This window comes from Scylla paramamosain, chromosome 39, assembly GCF_035594125.1.
Source record: "Scylla paramamosain isolate STU-SP2022 chromosome 39, ASM3559412v1, whole genome shotgun sequence".
NCBI lineage: Eukaryota > Metazoa > Arthropoda > Malacostraca > Decapoda > Portunidae > Scylla > Scylla paramamosain.
The window spans coordinates 11,347,162-11,368,792 of NC_087189.1; the positions used below are offsets into that span (position 1 = coordinate 11,347,162).

Sequence of the window (21,631 nt, forward strand, 5' to 3'; positions counted from 1 at the left end):
TCATTCACTCTATCTATCCACCTATCCATCCATCCATCTCTCTATCTGTCTCTCTCACGTCACCAAACACAGTGACCACCAATGCTTCCCCAGCTGCAGTCGTTCACGCCACAGCTGCACCAAGCCTCGCTCATGAAAGTGTCACCACCAGATACCTCTCCTCCAAACACTCCCTGATACCTGCCATTACCTGCGTGACACTTGTGGCTTATCGCAGAGGTAATCATGCGCCGTTCAAGGTAACCAGGTGAGTGAGTGGACATAAACAAAAGAACAATAATGGGAGGAGGATATAGAAAGGGAAAAAAAAAAAAAGCAGTGAAAATAATATATTGTGAATTGCAGCAGAGTGGCGAGTGTCGGGGCTGCCTCGCCCTACACTCCATTACGGTGAGCAGAGGTGTGCTGGTGTGGCTGTGGGAACACACTGTGACGGAGTTCTCGCGGTCCTCTTCATTATGTGCTGTACACCACGCACGATAAAAACTTAATTACATTTCTCCTTACAGTAGAAAAACCAAGCACAGGATAATCGCCGACTCCGATGCACGCCGAACAAAGGTGAATAAAGATGGCAGGCAGCATTCGCGCGTGTCGTGCGGCGTCGAGCAAGTCGGTAAGCGGGTCAAACCAGAGCATGGAAAATAAATACATAGTACAAAATAAAGGCATTTCCATAAGTCGAAGGCAGCCGTGCGGAGGTGAAACACAGTGACCACACTCGTCAAGGTGCTGCGGGGAGGTGGTGGTGCCTCCACCGGGCTCCTCAGAATGCTCATTTCGCCATTTTTCAATCCCTGAATTCAGCATCTCAAAATTGTAGCGACTACAGCAAACTTCCCCCAAGTGTCAAAGTGGCATGCAGGCCAAGCAGGTAAGCAGTGATGAGGGCTGCCCACCTTGCCGCGTCACCTCGTGGCTGAAATACACAACACCAGACACTGAAAGTACTTAGTGCTACTTACATTGAACTTCACCTCTTGATGGTGGTGGTGGTGGTGGTGGTGGTGGAGGTGGTGGAGGTGGAGGCGATCGTTACCTGTGACGGTGAAAAAAAAAGAAAGTCAATTAGATGATAAAAAGGAAGTTAACAAAACAAAATTGCACACTTTGTATCATAGTCATATTTTCTCCTTCAAGACACAACAAGTCGAGGACATGCATCGTTTGTGTACGTCTGATTGTTCTTTCTTACTTTGACTTTCCTTTGTCTCACACTAACACTTTCCTAACAAACTTTTTTTTTTCATTTACATCAACAAATAAACAATACGTACAGTAATATGAAGTGCAACAGACATTTCCCGAAGACTTACAAAAAATACACCCAACACTGTATGGTTTACGAAACACATACGAAACACTGTCCACATACTTACTGAAACACCGCAAACTTCCTTCGTATGTTTGACAAATGCAGCAAACATTACACACAGGTAACTAACTGTGACAAACACTAAAAAACACTGTCCACATACTTACTGAAACACCGCAAACTTCCTTCGTAGGTTTGACAAATGCAGCAAACATTACACACAGGTAACTAACTGTGACAAACACTAAAAAACACTGTCCACATACTTACTGAAACACCGCAAACTTCCTTCGTAGGTTTGACAAATGCAGCAAACACTCTACACACAGGTAACTAACTGTGACAAACATTCTAGGTACACTTAATGGAATGTGGCAAACAATATCAAAATATCATAGATGGTTATACACTGTTCTATAAAGACAAGGAAAACAGGAGAGGAGGAGGCGTCGTGTTATACGTTAGGGACACATTACAGTGTTGTATTAACAGTAGAATTAAAACTGATAGCAAAACAGAGTCGATATGTGTAGATATTAAGGAAGGATCACAGTCAGTAGTACTGGGAGTAGTGTACAGGCCACCGAACAGTACAAAGGAAATTAACACCTCACTGTGGCAGGAAATAAATAGAACAGGCAGGTACAGTCAGGTATGTGTGCTAGGAGATTTTAATTTTGGGAATATCGACTGAAGCCTGATGGTGGGTAACAAGGAAGCAGAGGAATTTCTTAAGGTATTTCAGGATAATTTTTTAAAAAAGGTAGTCGTAGAACACACAAGGGGGAACAGTATTCCAGATTTAATTCTTACTAACAGGGAGGAAGCAGTCACGCAGGTAGAGGTTGGAGGACAGCTAGGTAACAGTGACCATTAAGAAATTAGGTACAATTTAAAATGGGAGGAAACTTTTAGAAGCAAAAACACTAGTAAAATACCTGACTTTAGGAGAGCAGATTTTGAGGAATCAAAAAGGTACCTCCAAGGAATTGACTGGCAACGGATGCAGGGTGAGGTCAGGTCCGGGACGGAGTTGAGAGAGATAAGGCAAGATAAGAGAGGTGAGGTGAGGCGTGAGGGTGTAGGACAAGAGGAGGGAAGATGTGTCCGGAAGGGGCGGAGGAGAGAGAGAGAGAGAGAGGGGGATAGGTGTGAGTATGTTGGAGGGTCAGGTCATGCTGAAATGGGAGAGGTGAGGTCGAGGTGAGTAGATGAGGGAGTGGAGAGGATGGAAGGGGCCGAGATGAGGGAATTAGGTGCAGAAAATGTAGATGAGTTGCATAAATATTTCGTAGATAAACTGCATACAGGTCAGTTAGCAAACATCCCGAATACAGCAATAAGATCACAGAAAATGACCCTAAATGGATGACTGCTAGGTTAAAACATTATATAGGGCGGAAGAGAAGTATATATATAAGAGATTAAGGGCAGGTGAAGAAGTTTTAAAGCCACAATATAATGAATTAGTTAGAACAGTCAGGAGGTTAACGAGGAAAGCTAAGGGCAATTATGAATTAAAGGTAGCCAGCCAGGCGAAGACGGACCCCAAGGAATTTTATCAGGTATACAGGACGAAGAATAAGGATACTGTAGGTCCATTAAAGGCACCAGATGGGGAGCTGGTTAGTTTTGGGGAGGAGGTTAGCAAAATTGTGAATAAGTATTTTCTAACTGTCTTCACCCAGGAAAACATGCAAGATATGCCAGATAGTGAACAGGTGTTTAGAGCAGATGAGAATGAGAAGCTGACAGATATTTCCATAACTAGGGATATAGTGGAACAGGAGCTAGATAAGCTAAAAAGTTCAAGACACCAGGACCACATGAAATATATCCCAGAGTACTTAAGGAATGCAAAGAGGTTATTAGTGAGCCGTTAGTTTCTGTCTTTAGGAAATCACCTGAGTCAGATGAGGTACCAGTAATGTGGAGGCAGGCTAATGTAGTACCCATCTTTAAGAAAGGAGATAAAACTTTAGCGTCTAATTATAGACCTGTCAGCTTAACTTCAGTTGTGGGTAAATTATTGGAGTCAATAATAGCGAGGAACATTAGGGAACATTTAGACAATTAGAATCAGTGCATAACTTGATAAATCAGTCACAGCATGGCTTCACAAAGGGAAAGTCTTGCCTGACAAACTTGTTAAGTTTTTACAGTAGAGTGTACGAGGCAGTAGATAATGGTGATAGTAGATTAGATAATGGTGACAGGTAGATTAATTAGGTCAGAATCGGATGCCATAGCCTTGCAGGCAGATTTCGATAGGATGAAAGAATGGACGGACAGATGGCAAATGCAGTTTAATATCAAGAAATGCAAAGTGCTTAGCGTAGGTAGAGGAAACCCACACAATAGGTACACATTAAACAACCAAACTCTGGTAGGTACAGGGTACGAGAAAGATTTTGGAGTTATAGTTAGCTCTGAACTCCGTCTAGGAAAACAATGCATAGAGGCCAGAAACAGGGCAAATAGGGTACTAGGATTCATTTTTAGGAGTGTTAAAAGTAGAAGGCCGGAAGTAATATTAAAGTTATACTTGGCGCTGGTCAGACCTCATCTAGACTACGCTGTGCAGTTCTGGTCCCCACATTACAGGAAAGATATAGGTCTATTAGAATCAGTACAGAGGAGAATGACTAAAAGGATACAAGGGATGAGGAGTATTCCTTACGAGGCGAGATTGAAGTTGTTAAATTTACATTCTTCAGAGAGACGTAGGTTAAGAGGGGACCTGATAGAGGTCTTTAAGTGGTATAAGGGTTATAACAAGGGGGATGTAAGTAAAATTCTTAGAATCAGCAACCAGGATAGAACAAGAAATAGCGGGTTCAAGCTTGAAAGATTTAGGTTTAGGAAAGAGATAGCAAGAAATTGGTTCTCAAATAGAACCTCGCAATAAAACCTCGCATTAATTCAATTTTGGCCAGCTACTCCAAGCAAAAGGAAAAAATGACTTCTCATATACAGTGAAACTTTATATATATATATATATATATATATATATATATATATATATATATATATATATATATATATATATATATATATATATATATATATATATATATATATATATATATATATATATATATATATATATATATATATATATATATATATATATATATATATATATATATATATATATATATATATATATATATATATATATATATATATATATATATATATATATATATATATATATATATATATATATATATATATATATATATATATATATATATATATATATATATATATATATATATATATATATATATATATATATATATTAGGAGGAGGAGGCAGTAGACTGCCGAAACGATAATTACTCCCAGTGAGGTCTAAAACACTGTTCAGGGGGTGCTGTGAACTTATCATTAAACCCAGCTGTGACCTCACTGAACGTTTCCCTTTGTGTCTCACAACACAAGGGGGTAGTCACAGCCTGCCCTCTAAAGACAACTCTCTTCCTCCACACAAAACTACAAGCACCTAATAACACACACACCCTTCACTCAAAAAATTTTAAAATCATGGCGACTCCTACACCAGCCTCGGAGTCCCCATCTGGGGAGGGGACCATAAATGTCCCCAGGTCGGACTGCCTTTCCGTCGACGACCCTAAGTGTCTTGACACCCCCCTCAACTTTTTCTTCATTAACTTCTGCAACATTCGCGGTCTAAGATCTAATTTTCAATCTGTAGAACACCACCTCTCCTCTTCTAAACCTCATCTTCTTTTCCTCACTGAAACTCAGGTGTCTGAGGCAACTGACAGTAGCCCCTTTTCTGTTCCCTCCTATTTTCTCTATCCTCATTTTCGATCCAAAGCTGGATGCTGCGTTTATGTGCGCAATGACTTAACCTGCTCTCGTGCCCACGCTCTTGAATCTTCCGAGTTTTCCACCATCTGGCTACGACTACAGAGTCATTCTCATACTAAATTTATCTGTGCTGTATACCTCTCTCCTAACTCCTCTGACTATAAGAAATTCTTTGACTACTTAACTTCCAAAGTGGAGCACATTCTGACCCTCTTCCCTTTTGCAGAGATCTCCATTCTTGGAGACTTCAATGTTCACCACCAGCTTTGGCTTTCCTCTCCCTTCACTGACCATCCTGGTGAACTAGCCTACAACTTTGCTATCCTCCATGACCTAGAGCAATTGGTGCAACACCCTACTCGTATTCCTGACCGTCTTGGAGATACGCCCAACATTCTTGACCTTTTCCTGACCTCTAATCCTTCCGCTTATGCTGTCACCCTTTCTTCTCCGTTGGGCTCCTCCGATCACAATCTCATATCTTTATCTTGTCCTATCACTCCAATCCCTCCTCAGGATCCCCCTAAGCGAAGGTGCCTCTGGCGTTTTGCCTCTGCTAGTTGGGGGGACCTGAGGCGGTATTTTGCTGATTTTCCTTGGAATGACTACTGCTTCCGTGTCAGAGACCCGTCTTTATGTGCTGAGCGCATAACAGAGGTGATAGTGTCTGGCATGGAGGCGTACATTCCTCACTCTTTTTCTCGTCCTAAACCTTCTAAACCTTGGTTTAACACAGCTTGTTCTCGTGCTATACATGATAGAGAGGTGGCCCACAAAAGGTACTTAAGCCTTCCTTCACCAGAATCTCATGCACTTTATATTTCTGCCCGGAACCATGCCAAGTCTGTTCTCCAACTAGCCAAAAACTCCTTCATTAACAGAAAATGTCAAAACCTTTCAAGATCTAACTCCCCTCGTGATTTCTGGCATCTAGCCAAAAATATCTCCAATAACTTTGCTTCTTCTTCTTTCCCTCCTCTACTTCAACCAGATGGCACCACTGCTATCACATCTATTTCTAAAGCTGAACTCTTTGCTCAAACCTTTGCTAAAAACTCTACCTTGGACGATTCTGGGCTTGTTCCTCCCTCTCCTCCACCCTCTGACTACTTCATGCCTCGTATTAAAATTCTTCGTAATGATGTTTTCCATGCCCTCGCTGGCCTAAACCCTCAGAAGGCTTATGGACCTGATGGGGTCCCTCCTATTGTTCTCCGAAACTGTGCCTCCGTGCTAGCACCTTGCCTAGTCAAACTCTTTCAGCTCTGTCTGTCAACATCTACCTTTCCTTCTTGCTGGAAGTTTGCCTACATTCAACCTGTTCCTAAAAAGGGTGACCGCTCTAATCCCTCAAACTACCGTCCTATTGCTTTAATTTCCTGCTTATCTAAAGTTTTTGAATCTATCCTCAACAGGAAGATTCTTAAACATCTATCACTTCACAACCTTCTATCTGATCGCCAGTATGGGTTCCGTCAAGGCCGCTCTACTGGTGATCTTCTGGCTTTCCTTACTGAGTCTTGGTCATCCTCTTTTAGAGACTTTGGTGAAACTTTAGCTGTTGCCTTGGACATATCAAAAGCCTTTGATAGAGTCTGGCACAAAGCTTTGATTTCCAAACTACCCTCCTACGGTTTCTATCCTTCTCTCTGTAACTTCATCTCAAGTTTCCTTTCTGACCGTTCTATTGCTGCTGTGGTAGACGGTCACTGTTCTTCTCCTAAATCTATTAACAGTGGTGTTCCTCAGGGTTCTGTCCTGTCACCCACTCTCTTCTTATTATTCATTAATGATCTTCTAAACCAAACTTCTTGTCCTATCCACTCCTATGCTGATGATACCACCCTGCACTTTTCCACGTCTTTTCATAGACGTCCAACCCTTCAGGAAGTAAACATATCACGCAGGGAAGCCACAGAACGCCTGACTTCTGATCTTTCTAAAATTTCTGATTGGGGCAGAGCAAACTTGGTATTGTTCAATGCCTCAAAAACTCAATTCCTCCATCTATCAACTCGACACAATCTTCCAGACAACTATCCCCTCTTCTTCAATGACACTCAACTGTCCCCCTCTTCTACACTGAACATCCTCGGTCTGTCCTTTACTTATAATCTGAACTGGAAACTTCACATCTCATCTCTAGCTAAAACAGCTTCTATGAAGTTAGGTGTTCTGAGACGTCTCCGCCAGTTTTTCTCACCCCCCCAGCTGCTAACTCTGTACAAGGGCCTTATCCGTCCATGTATGGAGTATGCTTCACATGTCTGGGGGGGTTCCACTCATACTGCTGTTCTAGACAGGGTGGAATCAAAAGCTTTTCGTCTCATCAACTCCTCTCCTCTAACTGACTGTCTTCAGCCTCTCTCTCACCGCCGCAATGTTGCATCTCTAGCTGTCTTCTACCGCTATTTTCATGGTAACTGCTCTTCTGATCTTGCTAACTGCATGCCTCCCCTCCTTCCGCGGCCTCGCTGCACAAGACTTTCTTCTTTCTCTCACTCCTATTCTGTCCACCTCTCTAACGCAAGAGTTAACCAGTATTCTCAATCATTCATCCCTTTCTCTGGTAAACTCTGGAACTCCTTGCCTGCTTCTGTATTTCCACCTTCCTATGACTTGAATTCCTTCAAGAGGGAGGTTTCAGGACACTTATCCACCAATTTTTGACCACTGCTTTGACCCTTTTAGGGACTGGCATTTCAGTGGGCATTTTTTTTTATTAGATTTTTGTTGCCCTTGGCCAGTATCCTTCCTACATAAAAAAAAAAAAAAAAAAAAAAAAAAATATATATATATATATATATATATATATATATATATATATATATATATATATATATATATATATATATATATATATATATATATATATATATATATATATATATATATATATATATATATATATATATATATATATATATATATATATATATATATATATATATATATATATATATATATATATATATATATATATATATATATATATATATATATATATATATATATATATATATATATATATATATATATATATATATATATGAAAATTTATCGTGAAGCCTGAAGGGAGAGTGGGAGTGAGTTTTCTTGCTATTTGTATTTTAAATTTTTGGTGTAATATACACACACATATATATGGCATTGCATTAAGAAAGAAAACACTTTTCATTATGAAGCAACGGTCTGGTTAACAGATAATTATATATATATATATATATATATATATATATATATATATATATATATATATATATATATATATATATATATATATATATATATATATATATATATATATATATATATATATATATATATATATATATATATATATATATATATATATATATATATATATATATAATTACCGCAATGTATTGAGTTGTTTCTACTCTGAGAAAGCTCATCCAGATGTCAAGGTGAATAGCAACGTGGAGGCAGTAACAACAGCAGCTGGTGGAGCCCTTGTTCCAATAACTGACTTTGGGATATCTATTACAAGGAAAAAATGGTGATCGCCGCCAAAAGGAAATGGACAAGTTACTCCTTCGCTTCATTGCCGGCTCTCTCCAACCTCTTTCAAGGGTTGAGGATGCTAACTTTCAAGCTCTTCTTAACAAGGCTTAGCCCAGCTACAGCAGCCCAAGCCGCAAGGAGCTCAGCAGCAAGCTTCTTCCTTCGCAAACTCAACAACTACAGGAACATCTCAATAAGAAGTTTTCTTCTGTTGGTTACGTCTGTGTTACAGTTGACCTTTGCACAAACAGACAGATGCGGTCGTGCACTGGGATCACGTGTCACTTCAATGATAACTTCCAGCTCCAATCAACACTGTTGGCATGCACAAGATTCAAAGGGTCGCACACTGCACAAAAGATCCATGCCACATTCACAGAAATCATCACTAGCTTTAACCTGCAAACAAAGATTTTGACAATTGTAACCGACAGTGGCACCACTGTCCTTAAAGCACTCGTGACACTTCCCGGTGTGGACGATGCGGACACTAATCAAGACAGTGAAGGCGAAGAGGAGGATGACACCTTTCACATTCCTGATAACAATGACAACTTGCTGCAGCTATTGCCTGGCCATGTCAGATGTTTTGTTCACACTTTACAAACTACTGTGAAAGATGGGCTTCAAGAAGCAGGGCCTGTCTCAGGAGTCACTGGAAAAGCCTCACGTCTAGCGTCACACGTTCGTCACTCTGCACTGCCATCTGACATTGTCCAAGTCAGTGCAGACCTCGGGACAAAAATGCAACGCGATGGAACACCTGTAACAAGATGCTTCGCTCCCTTCTCAATATTGATCCACCCAAGCTTCATCAGCTAAACTGTCCAGTAAAGATAACCAAATATGAACTTAATCTCATCAAGCAAGTAACACACATCTTGACAGCATCTGAAGTAGCAACTCTAGAGTGTCAGGGAGAGAATGTTGTAACGTCAAGCAAAGCAATTCCATGCATTCGTGGACTGAAAGCTGAGCTTCAACAACCGTCACAGACACACAAGTCAAAGGTGATTACTACTCTCAAAAGCTCCATCAAGAAAACAGTGAAGATCTATGAAGACAAGGCGATGTTTCAGCTGGCTTCACTCCTAGACCCACGCTTCAACATGGACTGGTGCCCACCACAACAAGTCATGTTCATCACATCCCTACTGAAGTCTAAAGTACATGAAATTATGTCCACTGCTACTGAAGAAAAGGGTTCCCTTCAGGAAAATAAGGAGGCCCCTACAAAGAAGTGCAGGCTGTTCAGATTCATGACACCATCAGCATCAACGAGCTCTTCCCTCTGTACATTAACATCAACTTTATCACAAGTACAATCCTACCTGAGTCAGCCAACAACAGAGGATGACAGTGACCCCCTTCTCTTCTGGGAACAGAATCAGTCACCATTACCTCAACTAGCTATACTGGCTCTCCGATATCTGTGTATCCCACCATCATCAGCTCCAGTTGAGACACTTTTCTCTCTTGCTGGGAAAGTCTTTCGTCCTGAACGATGCACAATGACCGATGTTCGCTTTGAGGAGTTGATGTTTATCAAGTGTAACCAACACTTACTAAATTACACATTACATGACAAATAATTTAGCCTATAACAAATCATGTGTATAACAAGTTCTATATTTTTCAAAGAGAAATACTTTGTTTTCATTATTGCTGTGAAAGCCTGTGATCATGATTTGAAATAATTTCATAGAAGTAATGTATTATGTACTGTAAAGCAAAGACAAATAAAGCCTCTTGCACACTATGTATGTTTTTAATACCATTAGTTAGTAAGTGATTCAAACGGTTATGTTACTGTGCTCAAATATGGAACAGTGCACCTAATACATGTAGTTTGCTACCTGTTTAGGCATTGTACTTAATCATTGCTAATCATTATCTTTTTATAAATAATCACAGCGAGATGTGATTGCAATCATAATCTAATACAAATCATGCACAAAAAGACAAAAAAAAATAATCGTAATCAAAAATTACAAAAGTAAACTAATCATCATTTCATCACAATCAAAAAAGTATTCCACACCATAATCAAAATCAAATCATAATCATTTTTTTAAATCATGCCCATGTCTGGCAGGTGTGGGATGAGCTTCCTCACTGAATATTAGTAGTGAGGTTTGTGTAGGATGTCATTTATCACTGAGTATTAAATATGTGAAGTGATTTGAATCGAAGTGTAATGTGAAGTGTTCCAGATATTGAATGGAATCAATTTGAGGGGAGATGAAACAATTCTCGTAGTTTTTCGTTGTTGTTGGAAGTCGTCTATGGTCGTCTGAGTGTAAATATATGTCAATAATACAAATTAAATAAAAATTATGAAAACTTAAACGCGTTCCCTTGAACCCACAAAAGCCAGTCTTAGAACGCCAGCAAGATCGTGCAGCATAGCAACGTGGCACTGGTGGCATTGGTGAGATTTATATTGTAAAGAATAATGTTGCAAAGATGATAGTGCATAGATTGACATTGCAAAGACAGATATTGCAGAATTTAGGATATTGCAAGAATAGGATGTGACAAATGTGACATGTGAGTTGTAATGATTTGTTGCAATTGATGTTGTAATTACTTGTTGTTGAGTTGCCTGCGAAATTTGGTGTTATACTGAAACAATTTGTGAAAATTTTGAGTACTAAAGAAAATTTATGATAAAAGCAGTAAAGTTATTCATTCTGCGTCTGTGTTGCTCGCAAGTTGTCATCATACAAGCTCTCACCCCCATACTTTTTGTGGCTACCTTACTTGCCCAGATTAATAACCATCTTGAAATATGTTCGGTGAGTTATATTGCTTGTGTGAGAAGGGAATTATGGCCTCTTGTAATGGTCATCAGTTACTTGATTCACCAGCGGCACACAAACAAATAGAGGGAGAAACACACAGGGAAACACACATATCAAGACAATAAAAATGTGCAGCATCTCATAGGTGTTGTCATCATAATCGGTATAAGAATGGCAATATTGTTGACTTCTAGACGGTAGTGATATATTAGTAGCTACTCGTAGATTGACCCACAGCAGGGAACACAGGAGCTACAGAGTTGTATAGGAGAAGATGGTAAGGATAAGATTTCATTATAAAACACCTAATCCTACAAATGGCAGATTCTGTTCGATGCCGAAAAATTAGTTGTTTAGAAACGTAAAGGAGAGGACTTACTAAGCAGAAATTTACAGAGAGAAGCAAGTGCGAGAAGACGATAAAAGTAATGAAGGAAAAATACGAGCCGAAAAATTAATATATAAGTAGTAGCTTTGATACAGAAGCGAGTGACTGAAATAAGGTTGAAAATTTCTGAAGGGTGGTACAAACTTGTATCATCATGAATAAAAAAACATAAAAAAAAATAAATAAGAAAAAAAAAAAACAAGAAACGAGTTGTCCTCACAACTGATGTGAGTACTTGATTTATAGAAAATGATGGTCTATGAAAATTGACATTGCTTGATATTTAGAAAATTGATAGTGGCAATGGTTAGTGATAAATGTAATGCAAGAAATACGTGAATTAAATTGTTTAATAAGAGTCATGTTAAAACCTGAGATAAACGCGGAAGCGTATGTGTGATGTCCAGGCCTAAATAAGCCATAAATAGACTGGGTTGATAAGGCGACTGGAAATAAAAGCAAATGCTTGGAGTGAAGGCAAGCCACGTAGTAAGACAGATAAAGGGGAGAATTAGGATATTGAAGTCACTGTAAAATACTGTGAGAGGTCATCGAGTGGGATAACACTAATGGAACAGTGCTAGCTTAGCTCATGCAACAGAAGGATTGTTAGCTAGACCTCACCTCAGTAACGAAATGCGAGTCTGATGAGGAGATAGTTCAAGTTACCACTACAGCTTCTACTTATGGGTTTTTTTTTTGATAAATTACAAAATTGCAGCTAAATTGAGTAAAAAGAGGAATTTAAGCATAAAGTAAAAAAAAAAAAAGTATGGAAAGGCAAATAGATGTTAATGAAATGAATTCATAACTGTATATTCACAAAAAGTAGTAAACAAGTGACTGTACTGAAAGACGATGACATGCTGATCTGCCCTCTTGCAAAGTACAATGATATGTGATAAAAAATATTTATTGATATCGCGAGGAAAGGAGTGGGTTTTCAAAATAATAATGAGATAAGGTTGAAGACGTCTTAAAAGCGTGAGTTCGAGTGTGAAAATTAGATGTCAATAAATAGCGAGAATTGTCTATGTTAGAGTAGTTAAGAATGGGCACTGGAACAACTTTTGCAACCTGTGTAGCTCACACTCCAAATAAATACACAGGAAATTCGGCGATAACGATTTGCGGAGGATTGTGAGGATTATGGAAAAGCATCCTGATAAGTTAAGACATTGGTCAGAGTCTTAGACAACGCAGTACTATAATGATGCTCTACAAACTTCGTGTTGTTTGATAAATTGAAATTAGAAGTGTTTTACATAAAGGATAATGCAAGTGCATAATGCTGAAGCACACTAGTGCACCACTGAGAAAGCCCTCTGTTTCCTTGCTATTAATAACAATTTCAATAAACAGAATGCTGTGTTGGGTAACAGGTTGTTTTTCACGAAACTAGAGACTCCTGTAGTGGGTAGTGTCTACATTTAGATGGAAAATATAGCATATCAAAGCGACACTGATGGCTGAAGCTGATATCAAGGTGAAGTACATTACTGGGCAAAAAATACATGATATTGTAGCGAGGTTATCATATGTGGATGAACATAAATAATGGAATATGATGGAGAGATTTCTCATGAAACCCAGAGGAAAGATATAAATTGATGCACGATATATATATATATATATATATATATATATATATATATATATATATATATATATATATATATATATATATATATATATATATATATATATATATATATATGTGGAGATGTGAGATATATACTAAAGAGAAAAAAAAATGATGAAAAAAAAATGTATAGAAGCAGTTGACCAAATCATATTTTGAAACAAATGAAATTATTATGCGTTACAGAAATGTGTAAGACAGATCGATGAAAATATAATTAAATTGTTATTAAGAATAATCGATATATAATTGATATATAGAACTGAAGGTGAGAAGGTTAAGAGTTGAGGATATGAATGTAAAATATTGAAGAGGTTAATTATGATAATCAAAAATGAAGTAGGTAAAAAAAAATGCATATGTGGCTCACTGATGTGATTAACTTAATGGTGAGTATGCACAAGCTGAGTTAGATGAAGTTGAACGTTACGAAATATAACTGTGCATTATTTAGTTCTCGGAAACTGACGCGTCAGGTTATGATATATTACCCTTGTATACTCCCAGGTTGTACCTAGCGAACTTGCACACTTCCTGCTGGCCGAGCAGCATGGCAGTGTTCTTTTTTTTCTTCAGGGAGGAAAGGAAAAAGAGGGAAGGATAATTTTGCAAATCCTATCTGGGGATTAGTCTGTTCAGAAGGTTGGGGGACGCCACAGATGTATCGTTTCGACAAGTATTCAGGTGTGGAAAACCTTGAGCGTATACATACGCAAGGATTTGCAATTTTGTACAAGTGAGCTCAAAAAAAAAAAAAAACTCATTTCAAGAAAAAAGAAAAAGAAAAAAACATTGCACGCAACGCAGACTCAGATCATTTCATGCAAAATTGCCTTAGTGTTGTATATTCATAAAGCAAGGAAGGAAGGAGTTAATGTTAAATTTGCAGTTAGTAAGCGATACGCTTAAAGTATTAACAAACGTTCATCTTGAACTAAAAAGTCAAAACTTGCATCTTAAAGTGATTGAGAGAATATGAATGAAATTAAAATATTTGTGTCTATGCATAATGGGAAGTCATTACTTATATGGTTTGAAATAAGTATTGTTGTTCCCTCTACACTTTATTTGAGCGCAGAATCAAATGTTTATTCATCTAAGAGAGTAAAGATAGATGAGTTCACCTAAAGCTGATATGAGTGACTACATTACAAACTTGGGTTGCTACTTACAACTTTTAGAGAGATTCCCGCCGACACCTTTTCATGTCCGCAGGATGACCTCCCTTCCATTATTTCTTTATAAATTTAAGTGTTTTCTGACTGCATCACACTTCTAGTCATATTGAGAATACTCAGAACTGATTTTCCTGACTGATATCATGATATAACTGTTGTGGAAAATATGATTGATTGTTGAACTCTCCTCTTACTGGTCAAGATATTCAAAGTTATATTTTGTTTTCTCCACAAATGCTCTATTTTTAAACTCGGAACTTATGAATTTTGCTAACAGGTGCCTTCCCAGTAGTTATGGATGGGTACCTTTGTCTCTACACAATGTAAAGATAACCTGCAGTTCCTGATAAAAGCATCAGCCTGCCGGGACCCGGACTGGTACGTCTGGCTGTTGACAGTGCTGGCTGTTGGGGTCACCCTGATGTTCGTGGGCGAGGGGGAAGGCTCCCTCGCCCACGAACATCGCGAACAACCACGAACACCTATGGCTCCCCTGGTTCCGGCAGCATGGAGCGTGCCTTCCAAACCCACACCCTGCACCACTTCCACGGATGAGGGAACGAACATCCAGCCAAGTAACCAGCCGCGGGAGGACGCGCGATCATAAGGAGGGCATGTTGTAACCCAAGAAACAAGAAGAAATGCAACACGTAAGAAGAAAGAAGAATGAAACAAGAATGTAGAAATGGAGAAGAAAAATAAACACGAAAGCAGGTACCAAGAAGCTACCACCACCCTTTTTTTTTTTTATGTAGAAAAGATAGATAAGAGACGAGACGTGACCACCGAGGAGAACAACAAGATGCGGTGAGTCATCACAAGACTAACAGAGCCGCACCTTAGCACCAGATTACAAGAAGAGGTGGCTATCACTGAATTAGTATACGAGGGGACCAGAGGTCATCGGAAGCAGATGACGTGGACAACACAGACAGCCGGCACACCATAGGAATCGCCACCTCCTTCTTCCTGATTAGAATATACGATTACCAAAGTTACTTGAGAATGAACCTTATTGAATGTTAAGGGAAAATAAACTGTATGATCGAAGAATATATAGTTACTTGAAAGAGAACCTTACGGAAAGTATAGGAAAATTAAACATATGATCAAAGTATGAGAAAAATAAAAAAGTTACTAGAAAATTAACCTTATTCAAAGTTATGGGAAAATATGATCGAAGTATTGGAAAATCAATCTTGTAGCAACGGAAGCTTTGTTGGGGCAAAAGGTCGCTCTAACATCACATGTATATTAAGAGATGTAGGAGATGGAAATAGACAGAAGCACACAGAGAGACAAGGTAGACAGAGCTGTCAGGCCAGAGAGGGTCAAGATGGGCTAGCCGCCTGTCACAGTACCAGTAAGTAGCGCCAGACAGTTGTAATGCAGTCAGAGTAAAATGTTGGTGTTATTCATTGACAGAGAGGGATTGGGTACGTGTAGGATGTGTTCGTCATTGAATATTAGTTGCGATGTTTGTGTAGGATGTGATTTATCATTGAGTATTGAATATGTGAAGTGATTTGAATCAGTGAAGTGTTCCAGATATTTGATGGAATTTATTTGAAGAGATATGAAACAATTTTCGTTGTTTTTCGTTGTTGTCGGAAGTCGTATATGATCGTCTGAGTGTAAATATATGTAAATAATACAAATTAAGTAAAAATTACAAAAAAAAATCAAAGCGTTCCTTTGAACCCACAAAAGCCACCCTTATAAATTAGGGACGCAACAAGATCTTGCAAAGTAGAAGCACGACAATGAAGAAAAGAGCAAAAAATTTCTCTGTGTCAGTATCAGGAAAAAAGGTAAAATTTTGCTATTTTGGGGCAAAAATTATTCTAAAAGCCACAAAAAAAAATTTGACATGAATAATGGACATTTTCTGTTGTTTTCCAATAAAAAGAGTTGGAAAATAAAACTTGCTTGTCAAAGACGAAAATCTTGTTAGATAGTGAATCAGTATCGTTTACATCGTGTTACCTAACTGTTTTTCATACTTGTTTCTTTTATTTATTTTTTTCTCTCTCTCATATATATATATATATATATATATATATATATATATATATATATATATATATATATATATATATATATATATATATATATATATATATATATATATATATATATATATTTTGGCATGCATAATTCTTAGCTACTGGTGGGTTTCCCTTAACTTATTTATTTCATCAGTGAGCTCTGTGTGTGTGTGTGGGGGGGGGCTCTAGGTCAAGCGTTTGTAGAGTGTATGGAGGAGGAGGAGGAGGAGGAGGAGGAGGACGAATACAAAGGAAAGCCAAACAGCAACAGACCTCTTAGTCCTTGCAAGGCTGTCTGGTAACTACTTCTAACTAGCTACAGGGAAGAGAGACAGGACAGCATAGCAGAAGGCTCCTTCCCACCCATCACTCCCTCCAGCTTGTGCTGGCATGGAAATAGTTGGGAAAAAGTACCATGCAGTATGGAAAAACTGACATGGAATTTTCATAGGAAAGAATGAAAGGAGGTTCTCCTATTTACCCTACGGTGAACTCTATACGCCTATCTGAAAGTAAATACAATTTATTATAAAATTTGTCTGTAAAATAAGAGTTTATTAGTGAATTTAGTAATTACTCGGACAAGAAGAGAGCTTGTTGGGGATTTGCTTTTAGATATTTGTCTATTTTATTTTTTAATGATTCAATAGAACTGCTGTTTACAATTTCTGCAGAAAATTTATTCCATATATTTACTATACGAGTACGATTAAAGAAAAAAATGTTTGACCTCGTGGGATTTAAAACGTTTGGGTATAATCTTGAATCCATTATTTCTTGTTAGGTTAGAATGATCAATAGTAAAATATTTAATTGCATCAATGTTACTATATCCTTTAAAGATTCTGAACACTTCAATTAGGTTTCCTATTATCCTGCGCTTTATTAAACTAAATAGTTTTAGTTCTTCCAGTCGTTCCTCATACGCCTTATTACGCAATCTTGGAATCATCTTTGTGATTCTGCGCTGTATCTTCTCTAGTTTTTTAATGTTTTTTTTTGTAATATGGTGACCAAAATTGTACACAGTATTCTATATGAGGGCGCACTAGTGAGTTATATAAGGCAAGTATAAACATTTCTGATTTAAATTCAAAGGTTCTTCCAATGAATCCTACTAATTTATTTGCCGTCTTTACTGTTTTTATGCAGTATTGACTCGGCTTTAGGTCGTTTGACACAACGACACCAAGATCTTTTTTTTTTATCAGGGCTTGACAGTGGCATGTTATTCATTACATGAATAGGAGGAGAGGGAAAAGAGGAGAAGGAGGCGGAGAAGGACGAGGAGGAGGAGGAGGAGGAGTAAGAATGACGAGTGAGGACGAGGAGTGAGGAAAATGAAGAAAAGAGGGAGCAGAAGGACACCAAGAACAAAGAAAAAACAAGAAGCGAGACACACACACACACACACACACACACACACACACACACACACACACACAGACACACACACACACACACACACACACACACACACACACACATAAAAATAAATAAAAAAATATAAAAATTTGTGGATATCTATTAACGAGAGGGAGAAAGAGAGAGAGAGAGAGAGAGAGAGAGAGAGAGAGAGAGAGAGAGAGAGAGAGAGAGAGAGAGAGAGAGAGAGAGAGAGAGAGAGAGAGAGAGCAGTGGAGGTAAGTGATGGTGGTGGTGAGTGGGATGAAGGGTTGATGCTGTGTTTCTCTATATACTTTTTCTTTTCTTTTCCTTCTTCGTCTTTTTCTTATTCCTGTAATTTTGTAGTGAGCAACAGATGGTGCTGCGACACATCTCATGAAATGATTCTTCCACTCAGAATATTTAACCAAAGCATGTTACACTAAACGAAGAAAACACTACATGCATATATACAAAATAAAACATTGAGGTTAATCAGTGTTGTTCAAAATAATGACCATCCTGTGTCCTCAGGTCACAATGATCCAGCTCCTGCTCTTCTTGCTTCCTCACTGATGCACGTAAGGGTCACGGCTCGTTTTCTTCCCTTGGATGTGTAAACGCGGAACTGAACTTACACAGTGACACGAGAATGTCGCAGTGTAAGTCATTTTAGCTGACCCCAAAACTAAACGTCAGTTACGTTGTGTGAATTGTTAACTGTGGCGAGGTTTTCCAAGGCTCTAAATGGCTGTCAGACCGTGGTGGCGTGAAAATGTTAGTGGGATATTAGTGCACAGGTGCTCGTGTATCGATAGAGACTGAGATATCAGAGATAACTGACTGAGGGAAATTAATATTTAGACAATTAAATATACTGAATCATATAAATGTATTATATCTATTGTTTTGAAGTGAGTGTTCATGATTGCAGTGTTGGTTTGGCAAAAATTAAATATCATTAATGGAAAGGTTGCATCTCTCTTACCGATGAAAAATAATCTTAATTTCTTACCTTCTTTCATTCTTGTCTCTGATTGGCTAAAGTCCTTATCACATTCTAGAACCAAGGTCTTTCATTGGCCCATCTGGTGGATGCCAAAGTGCTTTAGCTCCAAGCTGCTGAGTGGCTGCAGAAGCGACCGCTGAGGTATACTAACAGTCAGCTCAGGTTTTCAGCAAGACTGGCCAATGCCTGGATTTTCTACAGAAGATTTTGGCACATCGCTGAATAATACAAGATTCAACAAGAAGAACAAGAAACAACAGTCAATGGACGCTCACGAGACCCTCGGTGAGAAGAACACGGAGAAAATGAAACAGACCAAGCACCACAGCAAGAGGAGGAGCTTGGAAAACCTCCAAGACTGCACCGGTCATAAGAAAACAAACACTGAAGGGGTTATGGAACCCAAAAAGCAGAGGAATAACTTAAAAACCAAGACGCGGATGAGGATGGAATATTTGTATCCGATTATAGACCCCAACAAGAAGAGGAAGAAGCAGGACATGGAGGGCGATGAAAACCAGAACAAGAAGACCAAGAAAGACACGGAGGACCACGAGAAGCAGTACAAGAACACGAAGAAGGACACAGACGACCACGAGAAGCAGGACAGGAAGACGAAGAGGGGCACGGAGGACCACAAGAACCAAGACAAGAAGAGGAAGAAGGACACGAAGGATCACGAGAAGCAGGAAGAGAAAAGCAAGGACAAGGAAGATCACGAGAACCAACACAAAAACACCAAGGGAGAAGGCAGGAAAAACCGAAGGAAAGGGTGGAATATGGAGTGCTGTAAACGGATTAAGGACTGCATCAAGAAATGGAACAAGAAGGATAATGAATACTACGAGGAACAGGCCAAAAAGAGCAGCACGGAGAAACGTGAGAGCCAGGCCAAGAAGAGGAAAGGTAAGAGTATTGAAGACCATGATAGCCAGGCCAAGAAGAGAAAGGGGCAGGGCAAAGAGGACCATGACACCCAGGTCACGAAGAAGTTGCACGACAAGGAGGAACATGACAGTCAGGCCAAGAAAAGAAAGAGGCAGGACAAGGAGGAAGATGACACCCAGGCCAAGAAAGTGAAGAGGCAGGACAAGGAGAAACATGACACACAGGCCAAGAAAAGGAAGAGGCAGGACAAGGAGGAACATGAAACCCAGGCGAAAAAGGGGAAGGGAGAAGAGAAAGAGCCAAAGAAGAGGAGGCCGCTGGAGAATTATAAGCGTATCCTTGATCACCTCAGGAAGAGGGGAGGGCGGGACAGCAGCAACGTGCTGAAGCTGAAGGTGGAGGCCGAAAGAGTCAAAAAGAAGAGGAGTGTGAGCGAGTACTGCCGTGTTCATCTTGAGGAAGGACACATGACGGATGCGACCGTGCGCGGCCATCCATGTCTTGTCTTTTTTGACACCGGCGCCTCAGCCAGCATCATGTTCCTGTCACTGGCTAAGAGAGCGGGCCTCCTCACGGGCCGCGAGAAGACAGAAAAAATACTCTTCTCTACCTGGAATGGCATCCTGTTGCTGGACGTGATCATGCTCGACGAGGTACTGTTGGTGCTGAAGGACGGCCTTGCGGTCAATACGCCCATGTTGGTGTTTCCAAAGGAGGCGGAGATCACCTCTCGCAACGACGTGATAGTGCTGTCCATGAGCCGCCTGCAGGAGGCTGAGATGCGGCAGGACTTCCATCACGACGGTAGCAGCACCCTGTTCCTGCGTCACCCGGAACGTCTGCGGCGGAGACCTCAGCCAGGGCGCGAAGGGAAAGTGTTCGCGTTTGCCGCACAAGCACAAGGCGTCGAGGAGCCGCTGATGGTGCTGCTGGACACATGCTCTACTATACCATTCTCTATCACCAAGATCGGCCGGTACAACGTGCGGTGCAGGACAGGAAGCGAGACTGCGCTGCCGACACGAGTCATTCTGCAGTTTGGCAGCGGCACACTCACAGTGCAGATGAACACCAACCAGGGGGTTAGCGACTTCGACTTTGTGTTTGGACGACCGCTGCTCTGTAAATTACGAGCAGCAATAGATTATGTTGATTCGACCATGACGTTGAAGCTCAACAGAAAACAATTCTGCCTCGACATCTTCCCTCACTGAGCGAGCCGCCCTCCCGCGTCCCCTCTCCCTCTTTTTTTTTTTTTTTTTACTTATTTTATTTTATTTTTTTTTTTTATATATCATGGAGATCAGCAGAAGGAAAAAAAATATTAAAAAGCCTGCACAAATGTAGCTCACAAAAAGAAAATAGGAGTAGTGACCTAGGTACAGAAATAATGTGGATTAAGGACATTAGACAAAGTGTTCCGGATTAAGGATGTTAAATGAAGAAAATAGTCTGGATTAAGGATAGTGGATTAAGAAAATATCATTATTATCATTATTATTGTGAAGAAATTCACAATAATAATAGTACATTAACGGAAAAGTCTGGATTAAGGATAATGGATTAGGAAAATAGTTAAAATTAAGGATAGTGGATTAGAAAAAAACTC

General features: G+C 39.3%; 1 protein-coding gene across 1 annotated transcript; it reads left to right on the top strand.

The window, feature by feature from the left end:
- Positions 1-19,316: 19,316 nt before the first annotated feature.
- LOC135092309 (trichohyalin-like) lies at positions 19,317-21,236 on the top strand. Its single transcript, XM_063990763.1, has one exon. It carries the CDS (start codon positions 19,317-19,319, stop codon positions 21,234-21,236), a length of 1,920 nt encoding a protein of 639 aa, XP_063846833.1.
- The last annotated feature ends 395 nt before the right edge of the window (positions 21,237-21,631 follow it).

Coding starts and splice junctions, on each gene's coding strand:
- LOC135092309 (XM_063990763.1), top strand. CDS start 19,317: ATGCCTGGATTTTCTACAGAAGATTTTGGCACATCGCTGAATAATACA.